The sequence below is a fragment of the Euwallacea fornicatus genome, chromosome 4, assembly GCF_040115645.1.
Source record: "Euwallacea fornicatus isolate EFF26 chromosome 4, ASM4011564v1, whole genome shotgun sequence".
Classification (NCBI taxonomy): Eukaryota; Metazoa; Arthropoda; class Insecta; order Coleoptera; family Curculionidae; genus Euwallacea; species Euwallacea fornicatus.
Window position 1 is genome coordinate 4,469,258 of NC_089544.1, and position 21,993 is coordinate 4,491,250.

The following is a 21,993-nucleotide window of genomic DNA, read 5'->3' on the forward strand; positions in this document are numbered from 1 at the left end:
TGTTGTATAAAATTAATTTCCTTAGTATTTGTTTTAATAGCTTTAAGTTATTCAAAATACCATTTCAGCAAAATTCTTATTTATAAAGCAGACGAGAAAGATTTAAACGTACACGTCAATTGGATCTGAGAAAAATTTTTTAATCCTCATATTTCTAAAACATCCTGTTTGGAGCTTTTGAAAACCCATGATAATTGTATTATAAAAAATTTTACTCTTTGAACAGTCGCCAAAACTTTGTCGCTCCTCACTATCATACAGATAAAATAATATTTTGACACTGCAGAACTATAAAGATGATTTATTTGGATCGGAAAGTGTCGGGATCATAGCAGTGGAACTACATCAGGTGAACTATAGTGAGTGTAAGGAAAAAAGTGAACATGAGTTGCTGCAAAAGTGTGCCTCCGATTATTACTCCTATCAACCTAAACAACCAGTCGGATGTCTACAACTGGCAAGTAAGTTTAGATAACAATAAATTAACATTTTCAACAAAATAGTGGAATGGCCTTTTGATTCCTTGAGTGAAAAACGAATTGGTTTTTGATGAAGTTATTGTCATGAGAGACCTTCCTAATTTGAAAAATATACCTAATGATGTAGGGAATGAATATCTATTAATATTAAAGAACCTAGTAAGGAACGTTGAGTTTAAATTGGTGGTCTTACAGGTGGAAACGCTATTAGCACTTGGCAAAAATATATTATTCACGGAATTTACTATTTTTTCTACAACTAAAAATACACAACAATTTTGCTTCGTACATTGATTGAACAAAGGTTCATAACTACGTTTGTTTTATAAGAGAAAACAGTGGATTAAGGACCATTCACATAATCGGTCAAGCCATGGTCAACTCAAGTATTGCAATATTCATATTGTTTTATACACATTTTGTACCATATTTGACATCACCGGGTCCAGAACGTGACCTAACCGGTAATACAAAATGTTCTTAAAATAATTGATCTTCGATATACAAGAAAAAAAATGATGAATATGCACATTAACTTAAGATATCCAACCCTTCTTTCGTTTTTTTCACCTTTCGTGTACCCAAGAGAAATGTGAACCTATTAGGAAATTCATGTTCTCCAGTCACGTGACGTCTTTTCAAAGTTTTGCCTAAGAGTTATTTAACCAACAAGAATATTAATATATGAATTACAACGTTTTTTTAGCAGAACTGGTCATCGTTCTTGCAAATCTCTTGCGATTTAATGCAAATAACTTAATTGATAATTCAAATTTCAAAGAAGAGTTTAACATTGACACATGAACACAGCCAACCATACATGGGAGTATTGCTGGAGGTATGCGAGTTACCTGCTTAGCAGGCAGCAGAAACATAGAGAAAAAAAGCAGAATATTTTATAGCATATGTGTGTTGGTTGAGCAAACATCAAATAACTTAATGATACTGCGGTTTTTTTGACTTTATTTGTATTCTTAGCTACCATAAATAAAATCGTCCATTAAAGCAATGATGATTTTACATCTGCATGTTAGTATGGTAGTAAATTAAACTTGAATAAGTAAACATTTACTTGAACACAAGTTTGATTTTTCTATACATACACGGTCTTCTGAAACCAGTTGCACTAGTTATGACAGACGCAACTTTCTGGCACGCCTCATGATTCTGTCACAATGTTCGATTTTTGTAATAGGTAATTAGAAAACTACTAACAATACTCCCATGAATGACGAGTTGCGGTCATGTGGCACTATCAACTGTTCTTTAAACTTGGACTTATAAAGTATTTTATTTACGTTAGATCAAAAATTACATTTCTTGCAAGAACCATAACTAATACCTGCAATCGAATGATTAATATTGTAATTAAGTCAGCATTTCACCACAATCGGTCCTATTCTTTGAAAAGGAAACCGCCATGTGTCAGTACCCTAAACACGTCATTTTGACGCAGGCGCCGTGCGGCATGGACGCAATATAAGACGTAACATGTTATGGTTTCACGTCACTTCTCTGGATCCCTCCGCCCTATATTAGGGCCAAATTTACCAAAAGGGGCTGAAAAACCTCAAAAAACAATGTTATATCCACTTCTTCTATATCACTGGCTAGCACAAACTCTCGAAGTGTTATCCATATGGTCGAACCAAAGATATCTATTGTATTTTTATTTTGCATTTATCAAACTTCTTTTTAATAGCAATAATTAAATCAATATATGTAGGAATATTCGTATTATAATAATATGAACAATCGTTGGTGACTCAAACCTCATCCACTTTGGCAAATTTTCAAATTCCACGAAAGATGTTATTTAATATATGAATTTTATTTCTCGAGGCGTTATGAAATATTGACAAATTTCCATTTAGAATGCCAAAGTTCATCGACTTATATTTAAAATCATAATTTTTCCTGGGAAACGCATGTAAACAGATAAATCGGTACAAATGTAACGGGTGAATAAATAAAGGCAAATTAGAGGTTTCATAACGTGTTACTAGCTTTGGAGGGACTAATTGCGGTCCTGCCAAATTACGAGAGACACTTCATTAATCATTATTTTTACATATCCATAGACAAAAATAGCATTTTATTCATAAAGCTGCACGTAACAATAATTTATCTGCTTAGGTTGTGAAGTGCATTATTATGAAGCACACGTCTTTAAATTTAAGACATACAGGTTTTAAGAATTTCACAACCGCGGTACTCGTATATGTACGATTTCTTCCATTGCTAGATTTTACCAAATTTTATCAAATTATATTGAACTTACCAAAACTAAGGATAAATTAAATAAGAAATACAAATCTTCGCGCATATGGAAACATAACAGTAATGGAGATGATGACGACATTGTGGTCGATTAGCTCTCTAGGTAAATAATGAGCCATAGACTGCTTAAAAAAAGGCGAAATGCTCATCCAATATACCTAATTGATATTTTAAAATTTAGAATATATGCTCGATGTAACATGTGGTATTAGTAATTTTGTTCCTAATACTCATCGTATTCTTACATATAAAAAATATACATATGTTATCATGTTCTTTTTCAGGGATCAGACATCATAAGAGTTTCGAGATTCTACAAGGATGCAAAACAAGGAAAGTTCGTCAGTTACTTGCATCCAGATGCAACTACCCTCTACGAAAGCTTCAGAAGAGGTTCCAAAGTGTCAAGTAAGTATTTATCATTAGTTTTCATTCCAAGAATCTGTTACTTTACAACAATTTATTCTTTTGAGCATTTACATTCGGCCACTAATTATAGAAGGAAAATTCTTTTCAATCAAATGACTCAGAACAAAAACCTGGAAAATTATTCTTGTTAGATCTAAAGTTTAAAGAAAATGATTCTGAATTAACTCACTCAGATACATGTATGCAAATCAATGTACTTACATATTTAATATAATATAATTGAATAATATGTAGATTGTTTCCTGAACATTCAGAGGCAATTTATAGGGAACATCCTTTGAGTCAAAATAAGGGAAAAAGTAACAGGCCTTATAATTTAGTTTTTAGGAATTCAAAATAAATATACGTATATCACTATCAGCCACGCATATTAAATCTTATGATCATATATTAGGAGGCAATTGCCTAAATTTAAACGGAGGTTTAAATGAACTTGTAGGTGAAATTCAAAAAAGATCAAGGTACAATTGAATCCAAAGTTCATTAATTCCCCATGTATTCAAGGTTCCATTCGGTTTACACCAAAAACTAATTTAAAACACGAATTATAGATGATGTTTCATTAAATTTTGAAATTGTTGTGATAAAAGATAAGAATAAAATTTATATTTTATTCGTATTTTTTGGAAAATGCAATTTATTTTATTTCATACTACAACTGGTGTAAGTGGTTTTTTTTTACAGAAAAGAACAAAACGTTATTTAGAATGTTTCTACATATTGAATAATTAACTACTAATATTTCAAAATGAAATTTAAGAAATTCCTTAACAGCTTTAAAAGACGCCATTATTGCGTGTAGCGAATACCTATACCTTTTCCAGTCTTTTTTCTAAATAAGAATAGTTGAAAAAAGTCAATAACGACTGGTATATCACTCATTACCTACCTAGCAACCAAATATTCTATTTATGGTTGCCATGGAAATGAATGTTAAGTGAAATATTAGGTCTAATGTTATGATTCAAGATACGATATTTTTCTCTGTTTCGGATTTAATTGGGTTTTAATTTAGCTAAGTTTTTGACCTAATTTTAAAAAATCTAATTTAATCTAGTAGTTGAAAAAATCGTATATGTACCGCGGCAGTGAAATATTTACGATCCTCACGCCTTACATTTGCACTTGACGTTCGGGTCATAATAATGTACTTCACAGTCATAATAATATGTTATTATTAGATTGAATTGGTATTTTCGAAATAACATTTTTCATGTTTATAAATTGTATAGGAGAAGTGAAATGTAAAGACAAATGTGTCTAATATTTAAAACCAGTAAATACCTTTCATGATTCGAGAAGACTGAAAAAGAACTTTGAAAAATTGATTAATTACATATGTACTTATGGATGTGAACAATATCGGATATTAATATCAAAGAATTACTTTTTCTTTAAAATTGCAGTATGCATACAATATGTTTGTGACGTGGTTTACCCGTATAACTTATTTGTTTTGGCTTCGTTTAAAATTAAATCTTCAGATTAAAAACAGGGCATTAAACGTCATGAAATGGAAATATTCATATTTCGAATACTTTCGGATAAATCAGAAAAGTTAACTACATTCAAATTGAAAATAGCACCTTTTATATTTTTCAATTCTCCGTGTAACTTGGAATACATATTACCATGTGGTTTTAATTTGAACGTGCTATTGATTCACATTTAATGGTCAACGGCGAATTCAGTACCTCACAATATATCTAACTTTATAGCTCCTCTAAAGCTACATGTAACATTTTAGATAATGGACCTTGCCTCGGTTGGAGAGAATCATATTCGAAACCATATCAATGGTTGACATATGACGAAGCTCTGCTGAGAGCTAAGAATCTCGGTTCGGGATTGGTGGAAATTGGTCTGAAACCAGGTACCAGCACAATGATCGGCATTTATTCCATAAACTGCCCAGAATGGATTCTGTCTGAACAAGCAGCTTACTGCTATAGTATGGTTATAGTTCCTTTGTACGACACATTGGGAGCTGATGCATGTTCCTTTATTATTAAGCAAGGTTTGTACTATTTCAGTTGAGTTAGAGGGAAATGATTCTGGAAATAAATTAGGCACATACACAGTTTGTTCAATTTATCTTTTTACAAGAATTATGCAGACTAATATGTAGCATAGACATTTTTTAGGAAGACAGATTGAGTGGGTTGTTATGTGTGCACCAAAATATTTATGAATGAGCGCACCTACACCTGACCTAGGTGTTTAATTAAACTTCCAGATATTGATTTTATCAAGTTAGGCAGAAGCATTCTTTGTACCATATTAAAGCGATTTTTTTTTCAGCCGAAATACAAGTTATTTTAGTAGAAGATGATGCAAAATGCAATTCTATATTAGAAAAATCACCTAGATGCTTAAAGAAACTAATAGTGTACAGAGACGTCAGGCCGGCCACCAAACAAAGGGCAAAGAATATGGGAGTGGAAATTCTGAAATTGCACGATGTGGAACTTTTAGGGTCCAAAGCAAACCATCCAGAAAATGTAAGTTTTAAATTCATTTTTTAAGTTTAGAAGAAGACAAAGTAAAAAAATTCCCAAGTGAGTTTTCAATTTATTTTCTTTTCCGCTTTCTCTTCAATGCTTCGTTAATAATTTTCAAAAATACATCCAAAAGTCTTGAAAATCTCTCATGTTATAATCAAATTTCTAATTTCCTACATTCACAGTTTAATGTTTTCTCCATTTTCAATGTTACATAAAAGAATTCTTGGCATTTCCCTCAATTTTTATTCAATTTTTTACTAAAAATTTCGCAAGACGCAATCTTATTTCCCTTTTTTTGCATTTCATATTAAACATTTTCTTTACTTATAATAAATAATAAATTAAGGAATGTGGGATATTTCTTTGAAATTTTATCCGAATTTTTTTGAAAAATCTACAAGAGAGGTCAATTTTTTCTTCTAAGTAAACACTAAAACTTTCACACTATTTCCTGGAGATTTCTATTCAAGTCATTTTTAGCCCCCAACACCTGCAGACTTGTGTACTATTTGCTACACAAGTGGGACCACTGGTCAACCAAAAGGAGTCATGTTGACTCACGAAAATGTTGTAGCCTCTATGAGTGCAGTTGTATTGCAATTTGGCGATCACAGACTTAGAAGTGATGATGTAATGCTGTCATTTTTGCCTTTGGCTCACATGATGGAACGTTGCTGTGAGGTAAGTCGACATGAAGAAGTTTATAAGCAGTATTAGCTTTTCATATGCCCCTTTTGGAAATGCTTAACTAGACATCAAAACTGTTTTTTCTTTTTTTTATCACAATAAAAGATACACACAACTACTAAGAAAATGAATGTTATTTTATCACCAGTTTTAATAGTTAAAAATGATACTTTTAAACTGTATAGATTGGAAAAAACACGTTTAAAAAATTACAAAATAGGTCTTGAAGTTATTGAGTTGCTGGTTTTGTCGTCTATTTATACCTATTAATATTAACTACATATGCTACATACGGATATTAATGACTTACAAACTTGAAATACTAGCTCACAAGTTCTACGGAACCTTAATTTAAGATACTTCGAAACGGATGTAGGTCTCTGCCAAAACTTATGATGACTACTTCGTTTTTTTTTTCTATTTTAGAGCGCAATGTATATGCAAGGAGGAGCCATAGGATTTTTCCTAGGCGATATACGAAGATTATCAGACGATATGAAAGCACTCAAACCCACAGTGACCCCAGCTGTGCCTCGATTACTAAATCGAATATATGATAAAGTTCAATCAGATATATCTGGCAATTGTATTAAGAAGATGCTGTTCAACATGGCGCTGAGTTCAAAGGAAAGTGAATTAAAACGGTAAGCTTGCTTTATCTTTCTGTTCAAATTAAAAATATCAAATAATCACGTTGGAATTTCAGGGGCATTGTAAGGAAGAATAGTATGTGGGACATGCTCGTTTTCAGAAAAGTACAAGAAGGAATGGGTGGTAGGCTGAGACTAATGCTAGTAGGTTCTGCTCCATTAGCGGAAAACGTGTTGACTTTCATTCGTTGCGCTATGGGATGTGTGGTAAAGATCTTTCAGCAAATCGATAATTATTTATTAATCAACTAACACAACAACGCACCATACTATCAATATTTTTCCACTTTAGGTTGTTGAAGGGTACGGGCAAACAGAATGTTGTGCTCCAGTAACTTTGACTATTCAAGGGGATCATGTTCCAGGACACGTGGGTCCCCCTTTAGCTTGTTGTTGTATAAAGCTTTGTGATGTTCCAGAAATGGAGTATTGGTCAAGAAATAACCAAGGAGAAGTTTGTGTCAAAGGTAAATAGTCAGAAACCCATAATATAATCTTGTGAAGTGTTTTACGAAATAAAATTTAATAACTATAAAATATTAATTTATAGAAGCATGGCGTTTCTGAATAATTCCTAAACTTCTCAAGTAATTTGTTCGTTTAGTTATAAATCATTCGAAGACCTCCGTGGCATAGAAGCCAACTGGTTTCGTCAAGTTTGGTTCACGTGAGCTGCTCTCGATCTAACACTGGGTATTTTTTTTTCTAATATTGTGTGTGATAAAATCTTTTGCTGCACTCAATATCCGTAAAGATATTACAGCAGACTAAAATTTTATAGAACTTATTTAAGTCGATAAAGTTGACACACATAAGTCCATGCAAAAACTATTGTACATAACACGTGCGGAAATTATTTACCTTGCCTTTATATTACCGTTACAAAAATAACTATATCAGAAAATTATTTTAGGAACCAACGTATTTAAGGGTTACTTCAAAGACGCTACGAAAACCGAAGAAGTTGTCGACGAACAGGGATGGCATCACACTGGAGATATTGGCATGTGGTTACCGGTAAGTGCAGCCATTACATTTTACTGAAGAATTATCTAATTCGTAATAATAAAATTTTTTCAAATCCAACATTTTTTAGAATGGTACTTTAAAGATCATCGACAGAAGGAAACACATTTTCAAGCTCTCTCAAGGGGAATATATAGTTCCTGAGAAAATCGAGAGCATTTACATCCGATCACAATATGTCGGCCAAGTATTCGTCCATGGTGAATCTCTAAAAGTAAATATTATTTCATAGACCGTATAGGTCTTCTTGAATTTGCCAAGAGCTTCACCTTAGCGTAACTAAGTCGGCATAAATTTGACGCCAATTTTCAAAATTCTTTACAAATTCGAGAATGCCACTTCAGAAATATATGTGTAGAAATATTGAAACAATCATTTTTAGTCCTGCATTGTGGCCGTGGTAGTGCCGGATGTAGACGTAATTAAGTGTTGGGCTCAAGAAAACGGAATCTCGGGAACATTCAGTATATTGTGCAACCATCCGGAGGTCAAGCAGTTAATTATAGACGATATGGTCGCTTGGGGAAAAGAAAATGGTCTTAAATCATTTGAGCAGGTAGGAATAAAATTAGGCTAGAATTTCAGTGCATAATAGAGTTTACAAAAAAAGTATTGTACATCCGTACCACATCTTTTTGACTTGTTTTTTGACACGAATTGTAAATTTTTAAAAACGGTATGAAATTTTCTATCAAATAAAATTATACTGAGAAATCATTATATTTAAGAAATAATAAATTCCTCTTTTCCAGGTTAAAGACATATACTTACACCCCGATCCATTTAGTGTGCAAAATGGGTTACTTACCCCCACATTGAAGAGTAAGCGACCTCAGCTAAAAGCGTACTTCAAACCACAATTGGATGATATGTATACTCGACTTACTTAGACAACAGAGGATTATTTTAAATATAATGCTCTAACTTAAGTTTTACCTACCTACCACGTCTCAGCCACATCACCCACAATTCTTGCCAGAATATAAATATTTTTAGAGATCGTTCTTGATTTTAGACTCGAGATAAATTTAAAGCTACCGCTAGATGAAACGTTGCATTTAATTCTTAAATAGTTAATAAACAATGCCTCTCTATTGGGTTTTGGTGATGAAATTCACATTAATCATGGTGATACTAGTTAAGGAATTTCTTAAAACTTCAATTTCAATTTAAATTGCAGAATGTACGATTATGGCTTAGCGGCAACGCACTACGTCGCGAACTGTCTTTAATTACACTAGCGTCAATAGTAATTATTATTGTTGTCGCGACAGATTTTATTCAAAATAAAAGACGAATTCACTGTGTTTGTTTGGTCTTAAGAACCAAAGGTATTTATGTGTTTCAGATACTCACTATTCGCTAATTAAATATACGTCACCAACAAATATACGTACACTTAAATAAATATTTTGGCCTGCGTATATGACGTATATTAAAATATCATTAACAAAATATAATCTACTTCAATTTTATATCAATGAAACAATGATTATTGTTGTTCTGAATCACTTTGGATAGACTTTTAGAAGCAATAATGTTATTATTATAGTTACAAGTAATTATTACTGTTATAACTACAATAGGACAAGCGAAATGTTTAATTCTTTAGGAATTTTGGTTATACGTGAAAAAAATATTTGGAAAGTGAATATAATTTATTTGCACATCGATGAGTTTTACTTTGATTTCAGCGAGCGTTTTTATAGCGTGAGCCATAGGAAATTCAGTTTATTTCGCGGCTTTTTTTTTCAAATGAGTTTAGATAAAATTGCGTAACTCAAAACTAACATAAATATCTTGAGAAATGGAATAATTGTCTATTAATATGAATTTTTCAAATTTTCATGTACAAAATATTTTTATTTTCTACTACTCTTGAAAGGACGTAGGTAAAAAGGGAAAAGGCCTATAGAGAGGAAAACAGTTTCATACAGGATTTGAAACGCACTTTTTTGTATTATACGCTCCCTTACCTGTGCTTGAAATAGTCACTCTAAATGTACTTGTTTGGTATCATCACATTTTGCTCATTGGCTAAATATGAGTTTCTCTTTTGACAATGACCAGTAATTTTTAGTAAATACCCAACACAATGGCGTCAAAACACAAGTTTTGTTTTGGACATTACTCAGAAATTAGGGATGTGGACATAAATAAGAGTGTCTGGAAACAATGTAGTCATTGGGAAGATGTAAATAAAAAATAGAAAAGTTTACACACTTAAAAAATATCCCTTTATTTCTTCTTAGAAGCCTGTTGTGCCTTCAGCACTTTAACAACGATTTTCTGTTCTTCAATAAGGAAAGCTCTAACAATCTTTTCCTTAACACATCTGTGGCAGAGAACACCGCCATAAGCGCGTTTCACGGTCTTCTTTCTCTTACACATACGCAATCTCTCCATTGGTCTAGTAGGTTGAATACCTCTAAGCTTTTCTTTACACTGACCACATCTTGGGATCTTCTTGGGCTTTTTTAGGTATTGGTAAACCAATTTACCACCTGGAGTACGTACTCTGAAATGAAAGCATTATGCATTAGTAAAAAGCATTATAAATATTACTTCCTTGCATTAAAGAAAAATAATTTCAGTATTAATAACGAACGAAAGAGTTGTCGTCATATTACACTATGTGCAATTAGTACTCTAGCCAAAGAATCATCATAAGTAAAACACAAATAGGAAAGTCACAAGAACATCCTTAGTAAATATAGGTTGATCCAAATTCAATATTTACCATACAGCCCTGGCTATTAGTTCATTGAGGTAGTTAACAGAAATATCAAGCAAAAACTGAATTCTGAAAACTGAAAATCATTGTAAATTACTTCTTGATTTGATATAGTCACTTGTTTCATACAATAAAAAACTAATTACATTACTTTTGCAGCATTTCTCTTAGTAAAATTGAATAAAAGGTTATAAATGAAGGAATTAAATTTGTATATTCCTTATGTAAAACACTTCTTTCAATTGCTATGCTAAAACTTACAAGGACTTTATTAACATGAGCCATAGTTTTCAATTCAACATAATTTGTTGTTCCTTTGGTAAAAATAATCATAAACAGAAGTATCTAATAGCTAATGTCATTATTTAAGAAGGTGGTTTCCACGTTTCGCATCGGACATTACCTATGGAGTTGTGACAGAAATTTTCAATAAAAATTGAATACTGACTATAGAATTCTTTTTTTTTATATTTCTCCAGAGTAGCTGGGAGAGAATTTTTATTAAACATTTCTGTCAACTTAATAGATAATGTGAACTGAAAAAACACTACTGCTACATTATTAAATAATAATGTAGTAATATTTCCTATAGCTCTTTTGGAGACAAAACAGTAAAATGTTATAATAGTGAAGAATGAAATTAATCCTGAATATGTATATGGCTCATGTTAAAAAAATGTATCCTGTATGCTTTAAAACTTTTGATTGAAATTGACAATAGTTCTTTTATATAATACTGATTTTTGTTCCATTTTTTTATATGGAAAGTATCAAATCAACATTACTATCAGCCTTTTTTTAAATCAATTCTTTTCGTCGTGTAACCTAAAGTTACTCAGCTCTAACATATTTTAAAACTAAAATGAATGAGTACCTGAGGTTTCACATGGTGATCCAGTTAACCCAAGAACTTTCTGAAGTCTATAGACTATACAATTACACTCGGCACTCTAATGCATTTGAACCAACTTTATAACATCTTAATGATTAACTCACTATCAGAAATGTTACAACGTTTTGAGAAAACAATACAATAAACTCAACTTACATACGTCTCCTATTGCTTTTTGTATTGTAAGACAGTCGTCTTCTAAAGACAAGCCGTTGAACCATTTTGGCCTAAAACATAAATTCCTATGTAATATTTACGAAATTTCCTACGTTGCCTGTTAAAACAATATTTCAAGAGTAATTTCCGATAATTAAAAAGAAAATTTAAGGATTTTATTAGAGGATGAGTTAAGATTTAAAAATTATAAACACGAACCTGTCGAAAAATAACCTGAAAGAAATTCTTCCCACAGCGGTTTTTGACAAAATGCAAGTTGACAGTATTGACATTAAGATGAAAACAAAAATTTTAATAAATTAGATTTGTGATACCGCGAACGTCTACAAGTTATCGATATCGATATTTTTTAAGAATTAAATTGTGTAATGTTTATAATTAATAATTAAAAATTTGACTAGATTTTTTCTAATTTAGCTCTAATAATTCTATTAAAAATTGTTCCATATAAAAATTTGTTTTATTCCGTTTCATCATTAGAGATTTCGTGCCTCCAAAAAAGTCATTAGCCGGAGAGTTTGAAGCTGACATGTGTCAAAGTCTTAATCATATGTTCATGTTTTGTTATTAATGAAGTTTTGTAGAATTTAATTTCATTTAAAATCGTTATACATGAATCCAAATTCTATCTAATTCCTTAAAGTTTAAAAAATCTCAGATAGTACCTTATATTTGACCTTTTGCACGTTGGAAATGGACATTGTTTTCATTATTCAGGTGATCTAAACTTAAACTTTCCTTCCTTTATCTGTTATCAATCCTTCAATCTTTCTTAAGATTAGATTTCTCTTTTCTATTATCAGATATGAACCAAGTCTTCAGGCTAGCGTATAGTACACAACCTTAAGTCAGATCGCATCTGTTAAGTTAGGCAGTAGGCCGGCTTGGCAATGGCCACACTATTTGAAAATTATGAACAGCAATATTCTGCTTTAACAGCAGATATCACCGCTCAGATAGGTCTTTTGACTGCATCTGCGTCTAGTGAGTATACTCATTGTACTTCTTGTGAGCTGTGTTTATGTGTAAATGTTTTGTTTTGTCTTTGATACTCATATTAGATGTGGAATCAGTGGTGACTGCCTTTTGTTTTTGTCGTAGAAGATCGCCGACAACTAATTTCTACAATAGAAAGGCATGTGGAAGAAGCAAAAGAATTGGTAAGGAATACTATGTTATCATAAAGCTGGCATTTTTCAAAAATTGTGGTCTTTGTGTATTTGGTGCATAGGAAAAAATATAATTTTTTATTCATTAGGTGGAATAATATTGTATAATTTTGGCTTTTGTATATATCTCTAAAATCAATAAAAGATTAATATGGTAATTATTATAAAACAATTTTAGCTTGAACAAATGGACTTAGAAGTTAGAGAAATTGAAACATCTAAGAAGCAAAGATGTAAAACAAAATTAGAATGTTACAGAGCAGAGCTGAAACGTCTGACACTTGAATACATTAAAGCAAGAGCTGTAAAACAGGAATCCCTATATGATAGCACAGAAGATGTAGATTTGCGAGTTTCAATAGATCAAAAGCAAAGGCTTTTAGATAATGCAGAAACTCTAGAACGGTCAGGCAGGAAATTGAATGATGGATATAGAGTTGTTATTGAAACTGAAGAACTAGGAAATCAAGTTATGAGGAATTTAAGTGAACAAAGAGAAACCATTCAAAGATCTAGAAACAGGGTAAGTTTTTATTCACTTATTTTCTGGATGGACATGTACATGAAGCACAATTAAAAATTACTTATAAAGATTAGTTATCGGATATATCAATTAAAGCTCCTTTATTGTCCAATATGTGCAAATTTCAAAGTAAATTATTTTACAAGACTTATTTATTATTTTAGTTACGAGAGACAGATGAAGAACTAAACCGATCGTCTCGAATATTGAGCTCTATGTTAATGAGAGTGATGCAACAGAAAGCCATTTTGTATGCTGTTGGAGTGTCATTCATTATTTTTATTTCTTTAGGCATTTACATAAGTTTTTCCAGGTAGAAATATTTGCGTTACAGTTATATTACAAGATATTTATTTATGTTTCCCAAAGAACCATAATTTTATGGAAGTAGTTAGAGAAATTTAAATATTGGTTAATTGGTTGCAATACAAAAAATTTAGATTTAATTCAGGTAACTAAAAGATTCAGATTACAACATGCATCAGGATTCATTTAAGAAATAATTGAGATAGGTGCTCCATTCTCTCAAGCCTTTTCTTGAATTCCAAGACTAAACTCTTGTTGGCCATCTTTTTATTCCCCTTAATCACATAACATTTATAATACATAGGTCGTAAAAAAGTATTTATTCATTTAGGATTTATAAGTATTTTCTTGTAAGTAATTAATTATCAACTTTTTCGCATGTTCACAGGAGAACTTATTCACAGACTTATTCTTCCACATAGTTATCTTCCTCGTGAGGCGGATAAGGCCATATTTTCAAAGTCTTATCATATTGGAATAATCAGCTAATTTGACTTTATTTAAGTGTTAATATTATAAAACACACTGCCTTGTTTTCAAACCAATCGTCAAGACAAGAGCAATATTGGCTGTGGAAATATTTCACTAATCTAAATTAGCTCAAGCAGTATTCAAAATTGCTTAAATGTGTCAGTGTTTTGTGATGAGAACTACAGAGAGAAGTTCAGTCACACTAGTTGAGACGACATAAAAAGTGTAATATGGGTTTTCAGTAGTGCTACTTGGTATAGTATTTGAAAACATATAGTGCAAATCAGTTGAATTTAAATGTCAGTCGCACGAAGTAACTAATTAACGAAACATGTTTCCAAGCAGTAATACTGCATGCTCCATGTTGCATATATGTGCGCGTTCGAGTAAAGAGCTACAATGTTGGGGGCTGTATTTGCTAATAGTAATTGCATTCCAGTACTGTTTAAACTTCCACTATAAGAAATTATTAAATGAGATTGTAGTGAAACATCGAAATATTTCTAGGTCAGGGCAATTTTAATAAACTATTCAGTGAGTAAGCATCCAATTTACTTTTAATTAAGTCGAAAATTTGTCATGTTACTTTAAAAATATAATACACCGCGAATTGTATGTTTCAAAATATAAATACATATACAAATTACAGCTTACAAATTAATGGTAGGTAAATCCTGTTTAATTTTTAAAGATATTAAGTATTTTAAGTTACTTTTTCTCTTAGTTTATCACGTAACTGATGTGCCTGATATTCCATACAACTTTTAATTAAATGTGGAATTACTATTAATTATTTTTTCGTCCTACTAGAAGAGTTCATTAATAATACTATTTTAGTGATGAATAAATAGCTCCTTTTGTTGGTAATTCACGATGTATACGGGGCAGAGAACAATAAGTATACATGCATATACAGAGTGTCTGTTGAAATGTTTGTACAATGCTTGACCAAAAAAAAAGATATTCTAGACAGACTTACCTGTTAATTATTACGTAGTAAGTTGACGTAGAACGCCTAATTTTTGATTTAAGGATTTCCAGCACAACTTGTATATCAAATTCTGCACTAAATGGCGGGCCCGTAGATTCAGTAATGATAAATTTTCAAATTACGTCTCATTTCACAGCGTTTAAATATTAAGGAAAAGACAACAACAATAACACAAATAAAGTGGTCGTAAACTAGTTTGCCAATCACTGTATCCAGCAAACCATCAAAAGCACTGGTAATTAGTTTATTGTATTTTGTCAATATGTATTTTACTTAATTTATATGATTAACGAACCGTATTGGAGTCGCTATTTAAGACTTCGTCACTTTTTCGTATATTGGAGAATTTCCAATATAAGATTTGCTTTATAATTTCTTTTGTGGGACTATTTTTCAAAAATATGTACAAAATAGCAACTAGTCAAGTTAATATAACAACAGCCGGAAAAATCTATTCTTTAGAAACATAAAATTGTGAACTTAATGCAAAGGGGCATTTTTGAGGGTGTTCGTGCGTTTGATTAACTTGATTTGCTCTAAATTTGAAACAAACTAACGGATGGTCATGCAGGACGTTGATTAAGCTATTTACTATTTATTATGAAAAATCTGATGTTAACAGTAGAAAACAGATTATTTTATCCATGAGATGCATTTTTCATTTGCATGCGAGATATTCATAGGAAAGAGCCCTAAAATGCTTAATTTATAGTTAAAAAGTTCATCATTTTACAATAGATGCAAAGGCGCAATCTTATTTATTTTTCTAATTTTGTATAATTTTAATTTTTGGGAGATTTAATTATTTGAAACAGTATAGTTTCGCCCACAACAGAAACGATATTTATTGCAGTTTTAAAAACCATATGGATTTTCTATTCTAGTGTATTCAAATTTAAATATTAAACTGGTTTATTGCTACCCAGTATCGCCCTTATGAAAGCGTGAGGTAGGGCAGCGAACTTTCCTGGTCCGCAGTTTTCCTTACGGGCAGAAGAGCAGAGATTAACCCAGGGTGTCAGACTTGTTAACGTCGGCCATAGTGTTATTCTAGGTAATAAAGTAGGAGAGTAATTTCAAGATATGTATACATTGTCAATAATGTACACAAAACCAGAATTATTGTTTATTTTGATCCATCGACCTTTAATTTTACCTCAGTTTGGTTTGAGTTAAGAAAATTCTTGGGGACTTAAACATGAACATCTGTCAGTTTAAGTGTAATGCAGAAGTTAATGTCCACGTGCCGCTATGATTCGTGCATCAGAGAGAGATACACACACTTTATTTTAACCGTCAGACTTCTCCATTGTCATTGTCAATTTTGACTTGTGCGATCTTAAGCTCATAATTTTTAAGAATTAATTATATTTTGGATCAATTTTGAGAAATTTATTTGGAATCCACATAGGAATTATGGAATAATATTTCCCAAATTTGAGATTTTTTTCGGTTTTTATCGTTTTGTCTTCTATTTATTCGCGAGTATAGGTAGAATGACATTTCCGATTTTTTACCCAAATCGGTCGTGTAGTTGTGTACTAATTTCATGGAACAGAGATGAAAGAAATTAATTTTGAAAGTGTGCAAATATTTTCTGTGTTATTGAATAACAGTGCCTAAGAACTAACTAAAATGCCGGGACTTTGGGACAATGAAACAGGAGATATATTATCCTTCTTTAATCTGTCTGTTGCCGAAGGATTAGTTCAAATAGGTAAGTGAGCTACCAAATATCAATAGATGTTTTGCATGGTCAATCTCAGACTCCAACTAACTTATAGGATTGAGAGTTTGCAATTATGGTGAAAAACAAATACTTTGGAAATGTAGGTGACAATATAGTAAAAGTTATTTCTATAGTATTTTATTGTTTTGTTACATATCATGCTATACATATAAAGATAAATATGATACATATATATTATCCAACCTTGGTTCAAGTTATCTGAGAAAAACATTCATCCTTTGCTAAAGACTTATATGAAACTAGTTAAAAATATAAAAAGATACAATTGGATGTGTCACCTGAGTTTTTGGTAGAGGATAAATGTTATTCTTAGTTAGTTTCAAATGAAAATACTGTGTAACCTCTAGTTGCATGTGCCCCTATTTACCAAGCATAATAAAATGCATGGCCCACAAACACATTGAAGCAACTTAATTGATAATATTATTGTCTTGTAACTGGAAGATTTGTATTAGCCAAATAAACAATTTGCCATATTTCATATTTATATGAATATCCATTGAAGTTACAAGTAGTAAAATGCTTTTAGAACTTCATTTAATAAATCTTCATTTCATATTTACTGTAAATATGAAAATCCTGCTCAATAAAATGGTAGTATCAAACAGAGTATTTTGTAAATCAAATTTAGTTCCATATATTTCAACAATTTGAAAATGAAAAAATTAAAATATTTTGATTATTTTATTAGCACTCTGTACCTGACGTTGAAATGAAGAGTACTGGAATCTATTCTATTATATGGCAACCCATTTTAAAATTTGGTGTTTTTAATCATTCATAACCCTGACTGTAAAACCTATAAAACTCTGTATAATATGTTACATATTGTGCTTTTAATTTTGTGGTGTTTTATATATAATTTGAAGTTCTAACTTAGCAAGTCCTCAGCAAAGTGATCTTAATTGCTAGTATCTGAGCACTTTTTTTAGTTCTCACCTTTTCAATTAATAGGGCAGAGCTCTAAGAAGTGTGTAAGTATATCCCAATTTCGGGCTTATTGAAATCATAATGAGTATTTATTCTATGCTGTGAACTGGTGGTCCAAAAGACATTTTATAGAGTATTCTACTTGTTTGCAATGACTTTTATTAAGTTCATATAAACATTTTTAAGTATTTTTTTTTATTTTTCAAATTATGTGTCCTTGTAGTTGAGGTAATGATTGATAATTAGTATGATGGTGGGTACGCTTATCTAAGAGTATTTTTTAAAATTTTTAATGCGTAAAGTAATTGGATATGGATTTAAATTATATCATCCCACCTATCTATTATTATTTACCTTGGGATTAAAAGAATTTTATCAAAAATATGTGTTGTATTGCATGTGGTGTTTTCAAAATCCATAATTATAACTAATTTAATTAGAAGTAAATGATTCACCTAGTTTGTTAATAAAGATTATGTAAAAAAAAAGTTGCGCCCCCGGGTGGGCTCGAACCACCAACCTTTCGGTTAACAGCCGAACGCGCTAGCCAATTGCGCCACGGAGGCTATATTTCTTTTCCTTTAAAGTATAAAAATAAAGAAAGACAAATTTCCCTATATGGAATTTCAAGTGAATGCAGTGTATAACTTTTAAGTTTACGGTAGATATCTAGATCAATGCCATTAGTGCCATTACCTTATCCGAGCCAGCGATGTAATCCTTAGAAGGTAGAAGCTTCAATTCCATAGTTGTCCGTCATTTTTGAATACTTTTCATAGGGTGTCTTATTTAAAACATAAACAGCGTAACAATTTCATTTTTTGTTTTGTGATTTATAGATGAAATTGGTTTTAAAAGATAAATTTCACCTCGGATTTCATCAAGATTTAATTAAAATTAAAAAATTTCTTTCGATTTTTAATTGTTATGGTTATTTTTACGAATGAACGAATATGATAATGGGCAATTTTTTATTTGATAATTTTAATTGAATAATTGTTTAGTTTGTTTCAATTGATTAGCAAACTTGTTGCTAATCAATTTAAAACCGTAAATTGTAAGTTTAGTTAAATACTCGGTAGGTACGTATGCGACGATACAACTAGCATCAAATACACACATCTTTTCAGTCACCGTATTTAATTTAAAAAATTACCATAACTATCTTATGAACTGATACCTGTAGAATTTTAAAATATTGCTAAAAAGATATAAAAAATAGATTTTAAGTATAAGGCAAAATAATGGTGTAAATTCTTATTATATGTCTCTTAAATACACCGAGCCACACACAGAGCAATTAAAAAAAAGATATATATATATATACTACTGCAGGAAGTAGTTCCTGCTTTAGTTTGTTTTCAGTATTTGTTAACAGAGAATCAAAGTTCTTTCCGTGCCAAATGAGCGAAATACATGTTTTCAACCTAATTTATAATCATATCAAAAAATGTATATCAGTTATTACAAATCTCTGTTGTTCAAAATCTAGTTAGAAGTAGATGTACTACCGATATTAAAAATCAATTAAAAAATTACACAAAAAATTGACAATTTTCTACAGATTTAGCAAGCCTTGGATTATTCAGAAGATCAGACGCCAGATGGTCTCCCACTCTCTAATTTAGCCGTAATATTTGACCATCATCATAAGACTGCTTTCACGTCCAAAAATGGACCCTTGTTTTGTTCGAGGTTTTATGCAATTCACCCATATGCGGATTAAAATCGAAAACCGTTATTAAGGTGAATCACTGTTAATATGTACATTACATGATATTCACATATACATTAAAATAAAATTGATGGTTGAAATGATTGCTAATGTCAGTTGATTAAAGTCATTAAGGCGGACAAGGTTTCAGAGGACAAATACTGCGAGTAAGTTTTTTTAAGCCGATTGATGTCATTTCGTTTTGAAATGACTTTTTATGGAAGCTTTCGATAAAAAGAATAATTAAGTAAATATGCAAAATATCATATGATAAATGCATTAATACAACGAAATATTATATCCTCTTGGATAAGATTAATAACTTTATTCAAACCTAAGTCAGTACCTAAATACGTTTTTATAACGGTACTGCAGGGAGCTTTGATAATTATGCATTGTGAAATATATGAGCGTGCATCTTCGGAAACATAAAGATAGTTAAATTTGCAATTCTTTACACATTTATATTTACACTTCATATTTATATTTATATTTGTACATCAAAATTACACATCTTTTTTTAGCAATACAGTTGTATTACGTCAAAGAGAAATGTATCTCTGCTCTGGTGGCATCATCCTAGCTGGATCATAAACCAGATTATAATTTTCTTTTCATCAATTTTAATATGAACGCTAATTATTGAATCTTTTTGTGCTCTCTGGGTCTATCAATCCGAAATAGATATCAGTATTTTTTAGTAGTCAGATGGTTGAGAAGGAGGTTTGTTTTGCTGCATTGAAATCCGATTAACCTTGCCGTCGGCTAGAGAAACCAGTTGCAAACATGGTGGCAGATAAGGTTGCCTACCTCAGAGAATGCATAACAACTATATAGAGTCAAGACTAGAATTATTGATCATATCACTAGTTTTTATAAAAACTACTTTTTATGGTGTTCGCGGTTATTTTAGTTGGATTTTACCTGCAGTCCGCAGTTGTAACTTACAAGTAAAACCTTGGATACAACGTACATACATGAATGTTCTTCCGTTTTTTTTTTATTTCTCGTCTATTATCTTTGCTAGTTTTGAACAGGGAACCTGTCAAATTTATAACAAATTATAATTAGTAGATATTTAATGATAAGACACAAATGAATAAAAAACGTTTTTTTTTTCAATACCTAGTAAAGCCAGGTATAGGGGATATCCTATATATGTTTCAATTTCAAGCTTAACTAACATTAGAATCAGTATCATTTAATCCATCCAGCAATAAAATCGTCCAATCCAAACGCATGAATTATGTTCTATTTGATCTTTAATACATAGGCCTATTTGTCTAATGATCATGTTACATATACCCGAATAACTTGATCCATAAAACGTATGTTTAGGTTGAGATGTAGGGTACTTTTTTCGAAAATAATCTGCTGCAAATGCTTTTATGTTAACCTAGACAGACATACATTCTTAATTCGTAAGCTAGAGATATCACGTTTCAAGTGTTACATAGTAATATCCAATTTCGTCGGATCTTAAGGTTGGTTGAAGATATAAATTGTAGGCTCGTGGGTAGGTAACTTTTGTTTTGTATTGCTGACTTAGTGGTTAGTAATGCAGAATTACGCCCTAGCAATTCCTATAAAAACAGCATGACCGCTGTTTTAAAGACTTAGTAGGAAATGAGGAAAGCTAAATGTAACATAAAGTAGCGAGTAAGAAGTTTTCGTCTTTCTGGACAGGATGGTGAACGTAAATATACATATGTAGATGTTTATTTTCATGTGGTAAATACAAATTAAAGACAAATATTTTATTCTGTTCTGGTTCTACGCAAAATCATATGTATTTTTTGTAGACTATATACGGATTGAGCTATTTTCGTTGAAAATATCGCAGTTCCTTTTTTATTTTAAAATATGCCTTTTTACTTTTTATTATTTTTCATTTTTATAACATTATTAAAATGAATGGTTGAGCCAACAGGTATGCACAAAGGGGTTAATTGAGTTTAAAAATAAAAACACGTTTTTAAAGCCAATTAACTTTAAACTGAAAATTTGCAATGGTCTCATTCTTTTTTATTCAATTTATTAACCCCCATTTTATCGATAGGCTCATAGGATTCAGCATAAATTGAACCGTGGCGTAAAGTAGTATTTCTGCAAGCAAAGTTGTCCATTTAAGTTGTGAAACTTTAGAACATATGGGAGTTAGAAGACGCACACATGTAATTCATTTGCATATAAAACAGGATTCATTCTACAGGGCGGTCCACAATGTTTCAGTAGATATTAAAATATTTTAAATAATTTTATTTAGCGTTGATCTTGGTAT

At 31.1% G+C, this 21,993-nt stretch overlaps 4 protein-coding genes and 1 non-coding gene across 15 annotated transcripts in view; 3 read left to right on the forward strand and 2 right to left on the reverse strand.

The window, feature by feature from the left end:
* LOC136338967 (long-chain-fatty-acid--CoA ligase 6) overlaps nt 1-9,726 on the forward strand; it is a 33,811-nt gene extending 24,085 nt beyond the window's left edge. For 6 of the 11 annotated variants that reach the window (XM_066281817.1, XM_066281819.1, XM_066281816.1 and 3 more), the window contains exons 3-13: nt 3,044-3,167; nt 4,936-5,205; nt 5,490-5,689; nt 6,173-6,373; nt 6,806-7,023; nt 7,086-7,236; nt 7,322-7,496; nt 7,943-8,046; nt 8,126-8,269; nt 8,438-8,611; nt 8,808-9,726. In XM_066281817.1, the coding sequence (XP_066137914.1) occupies nt 3,044-3,167; nt 4,936-5,205; nt 5,490-5,689; nt 6,173-6,373; nt 6,806-7,023; nt 7,086-7,236; nt 7,322-7,496; nt 7,943-8,046; nt 8,126-8,269; nt 8,438-8,611; nt 8,808-8,945 (1,899 nt within the window). In that variant the 3' untranslated portion in view covers nt 8,946-9,726. Of the gene's footprint in view, nt 1-15; nt 462-3,043; nt 3,168-4,935; nt 5,206-5,489; nt 5,690-6,172; nt 6,374-6,805; nt 7,024-7,085; nt 7,237-7,321; nt 7,497-7,942; nt 8,047-8,125; nt 8,270-8,437; nt 8,612-8,807 lie in introns of those variants that run through there. The other 5 variants (XM_066281823.1, XM_066281824.1, XM_066281825.1 and 2 more) reach the window with 2 other exon arrangements.
* A 543-nt stretch (nt 9,727-10,269) lies between these two features.
* LOC136338982 (large ribosomal subunit protein eL34-like) lies at nt 10,270-12,170 on the reverse strand. Its single transcript, XM_066281860.1, has 3 exons — nt 12,057-12,170; nt 11,838-11,908; nt 10,270-10,573 (listed from the first exon to the last, which is right to left on the reverse strand). The coding sequence occupies exons 2-3, from the start codon at nt 11,900-11,902 to the stop codon at nt 10,294-10,296; spliced, it is 345 nt and encodes a 114-aa protein (XP_066137957.1). The 5' UTR covers nt 11,903-11,908; nt 12,057-12,170; the 3' UTR covers nt 10,270-10,293.
* A 246-nt stretch (nt 12,171-12,416) lies between these two features.
* On the forward strand, nt 12,417-15,117 carry Vti1a (Vesicle transport through interaction with t-SNAREs 1a). The gene is made up of 5 exons (XM_066281855.1): nt 12,417-12,575; nt 12,662-12,842; nt 12,960-13,018; nt 13,206-13,550; nt 13,715-15,117. Exons 2-5 carry the CDS (start codon nt 12,749-12,751, stop codon nt 13,865-13,867), a joined length of 651 nt encoding a protein of 216 aa, XP_066137952.1. The 5' UTR covers nt 12,417-12,575; nt 12,662-12,748; the 3' UTR covers nt 13,868-15,117.
* A 1,533-nt stretch (nt 15,118-16,650) lies between these two features.
* tkv (thickveins) overlaps nt 16,651-21,993 on the forward strand; it is a 93,009-nt gene continuing 87,666 nt past the window's right edge. Inside the window, exon 1 of the mRNA XM_066281838.1 lies at nt 16,651-17,035. Within this exon, the coding sequence (XP_066137935.1) occupies nt 16,954-17,035 (82 nt within the window). The 5' untranslated portion in view covers nt 16,651-16,953. The remainder of the gene's footprint in view (nt 17,036-21,993) is intronic.
* TRNAN-GUU (transfer RNA asparagine (anticodon GUU)) lies at nt 18,491-18,564 on the reverse strand. Its single transcript has one exon. It is a non-coding gene; the product is annotated as a tRNA-Asn (tRNA).

Coding starts and splice junctions, on each gene's coding strand:
- Vti1a (XM_066281855.1), top strand. CDS start 12,749: ATGGCCACACTATTTGAAAATTATGAACAGCAATATTCTGCTTTAACA. Junction 12,843..12,959: donor TTTGACTGCATCTGCGTCTA/GTGAGTATACTC, acceptor TTTTTGTCGTAG/AAGATCGCCGACAACTAATT. Junction 13,551..13,714: donor TTCAAAGATCTAGAAACAGG/GTAAGTTTTTAT, acceptor TTATTATTTTAG/TTACGAGAGACAGATGAAGA.
- LOC136338982 (XM_066281860.1), bottom strand. CDS start 11,902: ATGGTTCAACGGCTTGTCTTTAGAAGACGACTGTCTTACAATACAAAA. Junction 10,574..11,837: donor AAAAGCAATAGGAGACGTAT/GTAAGTTGAGTT, acceptor CTTTCATTTCAG/AGTACGTACTCCAGGTGGTA.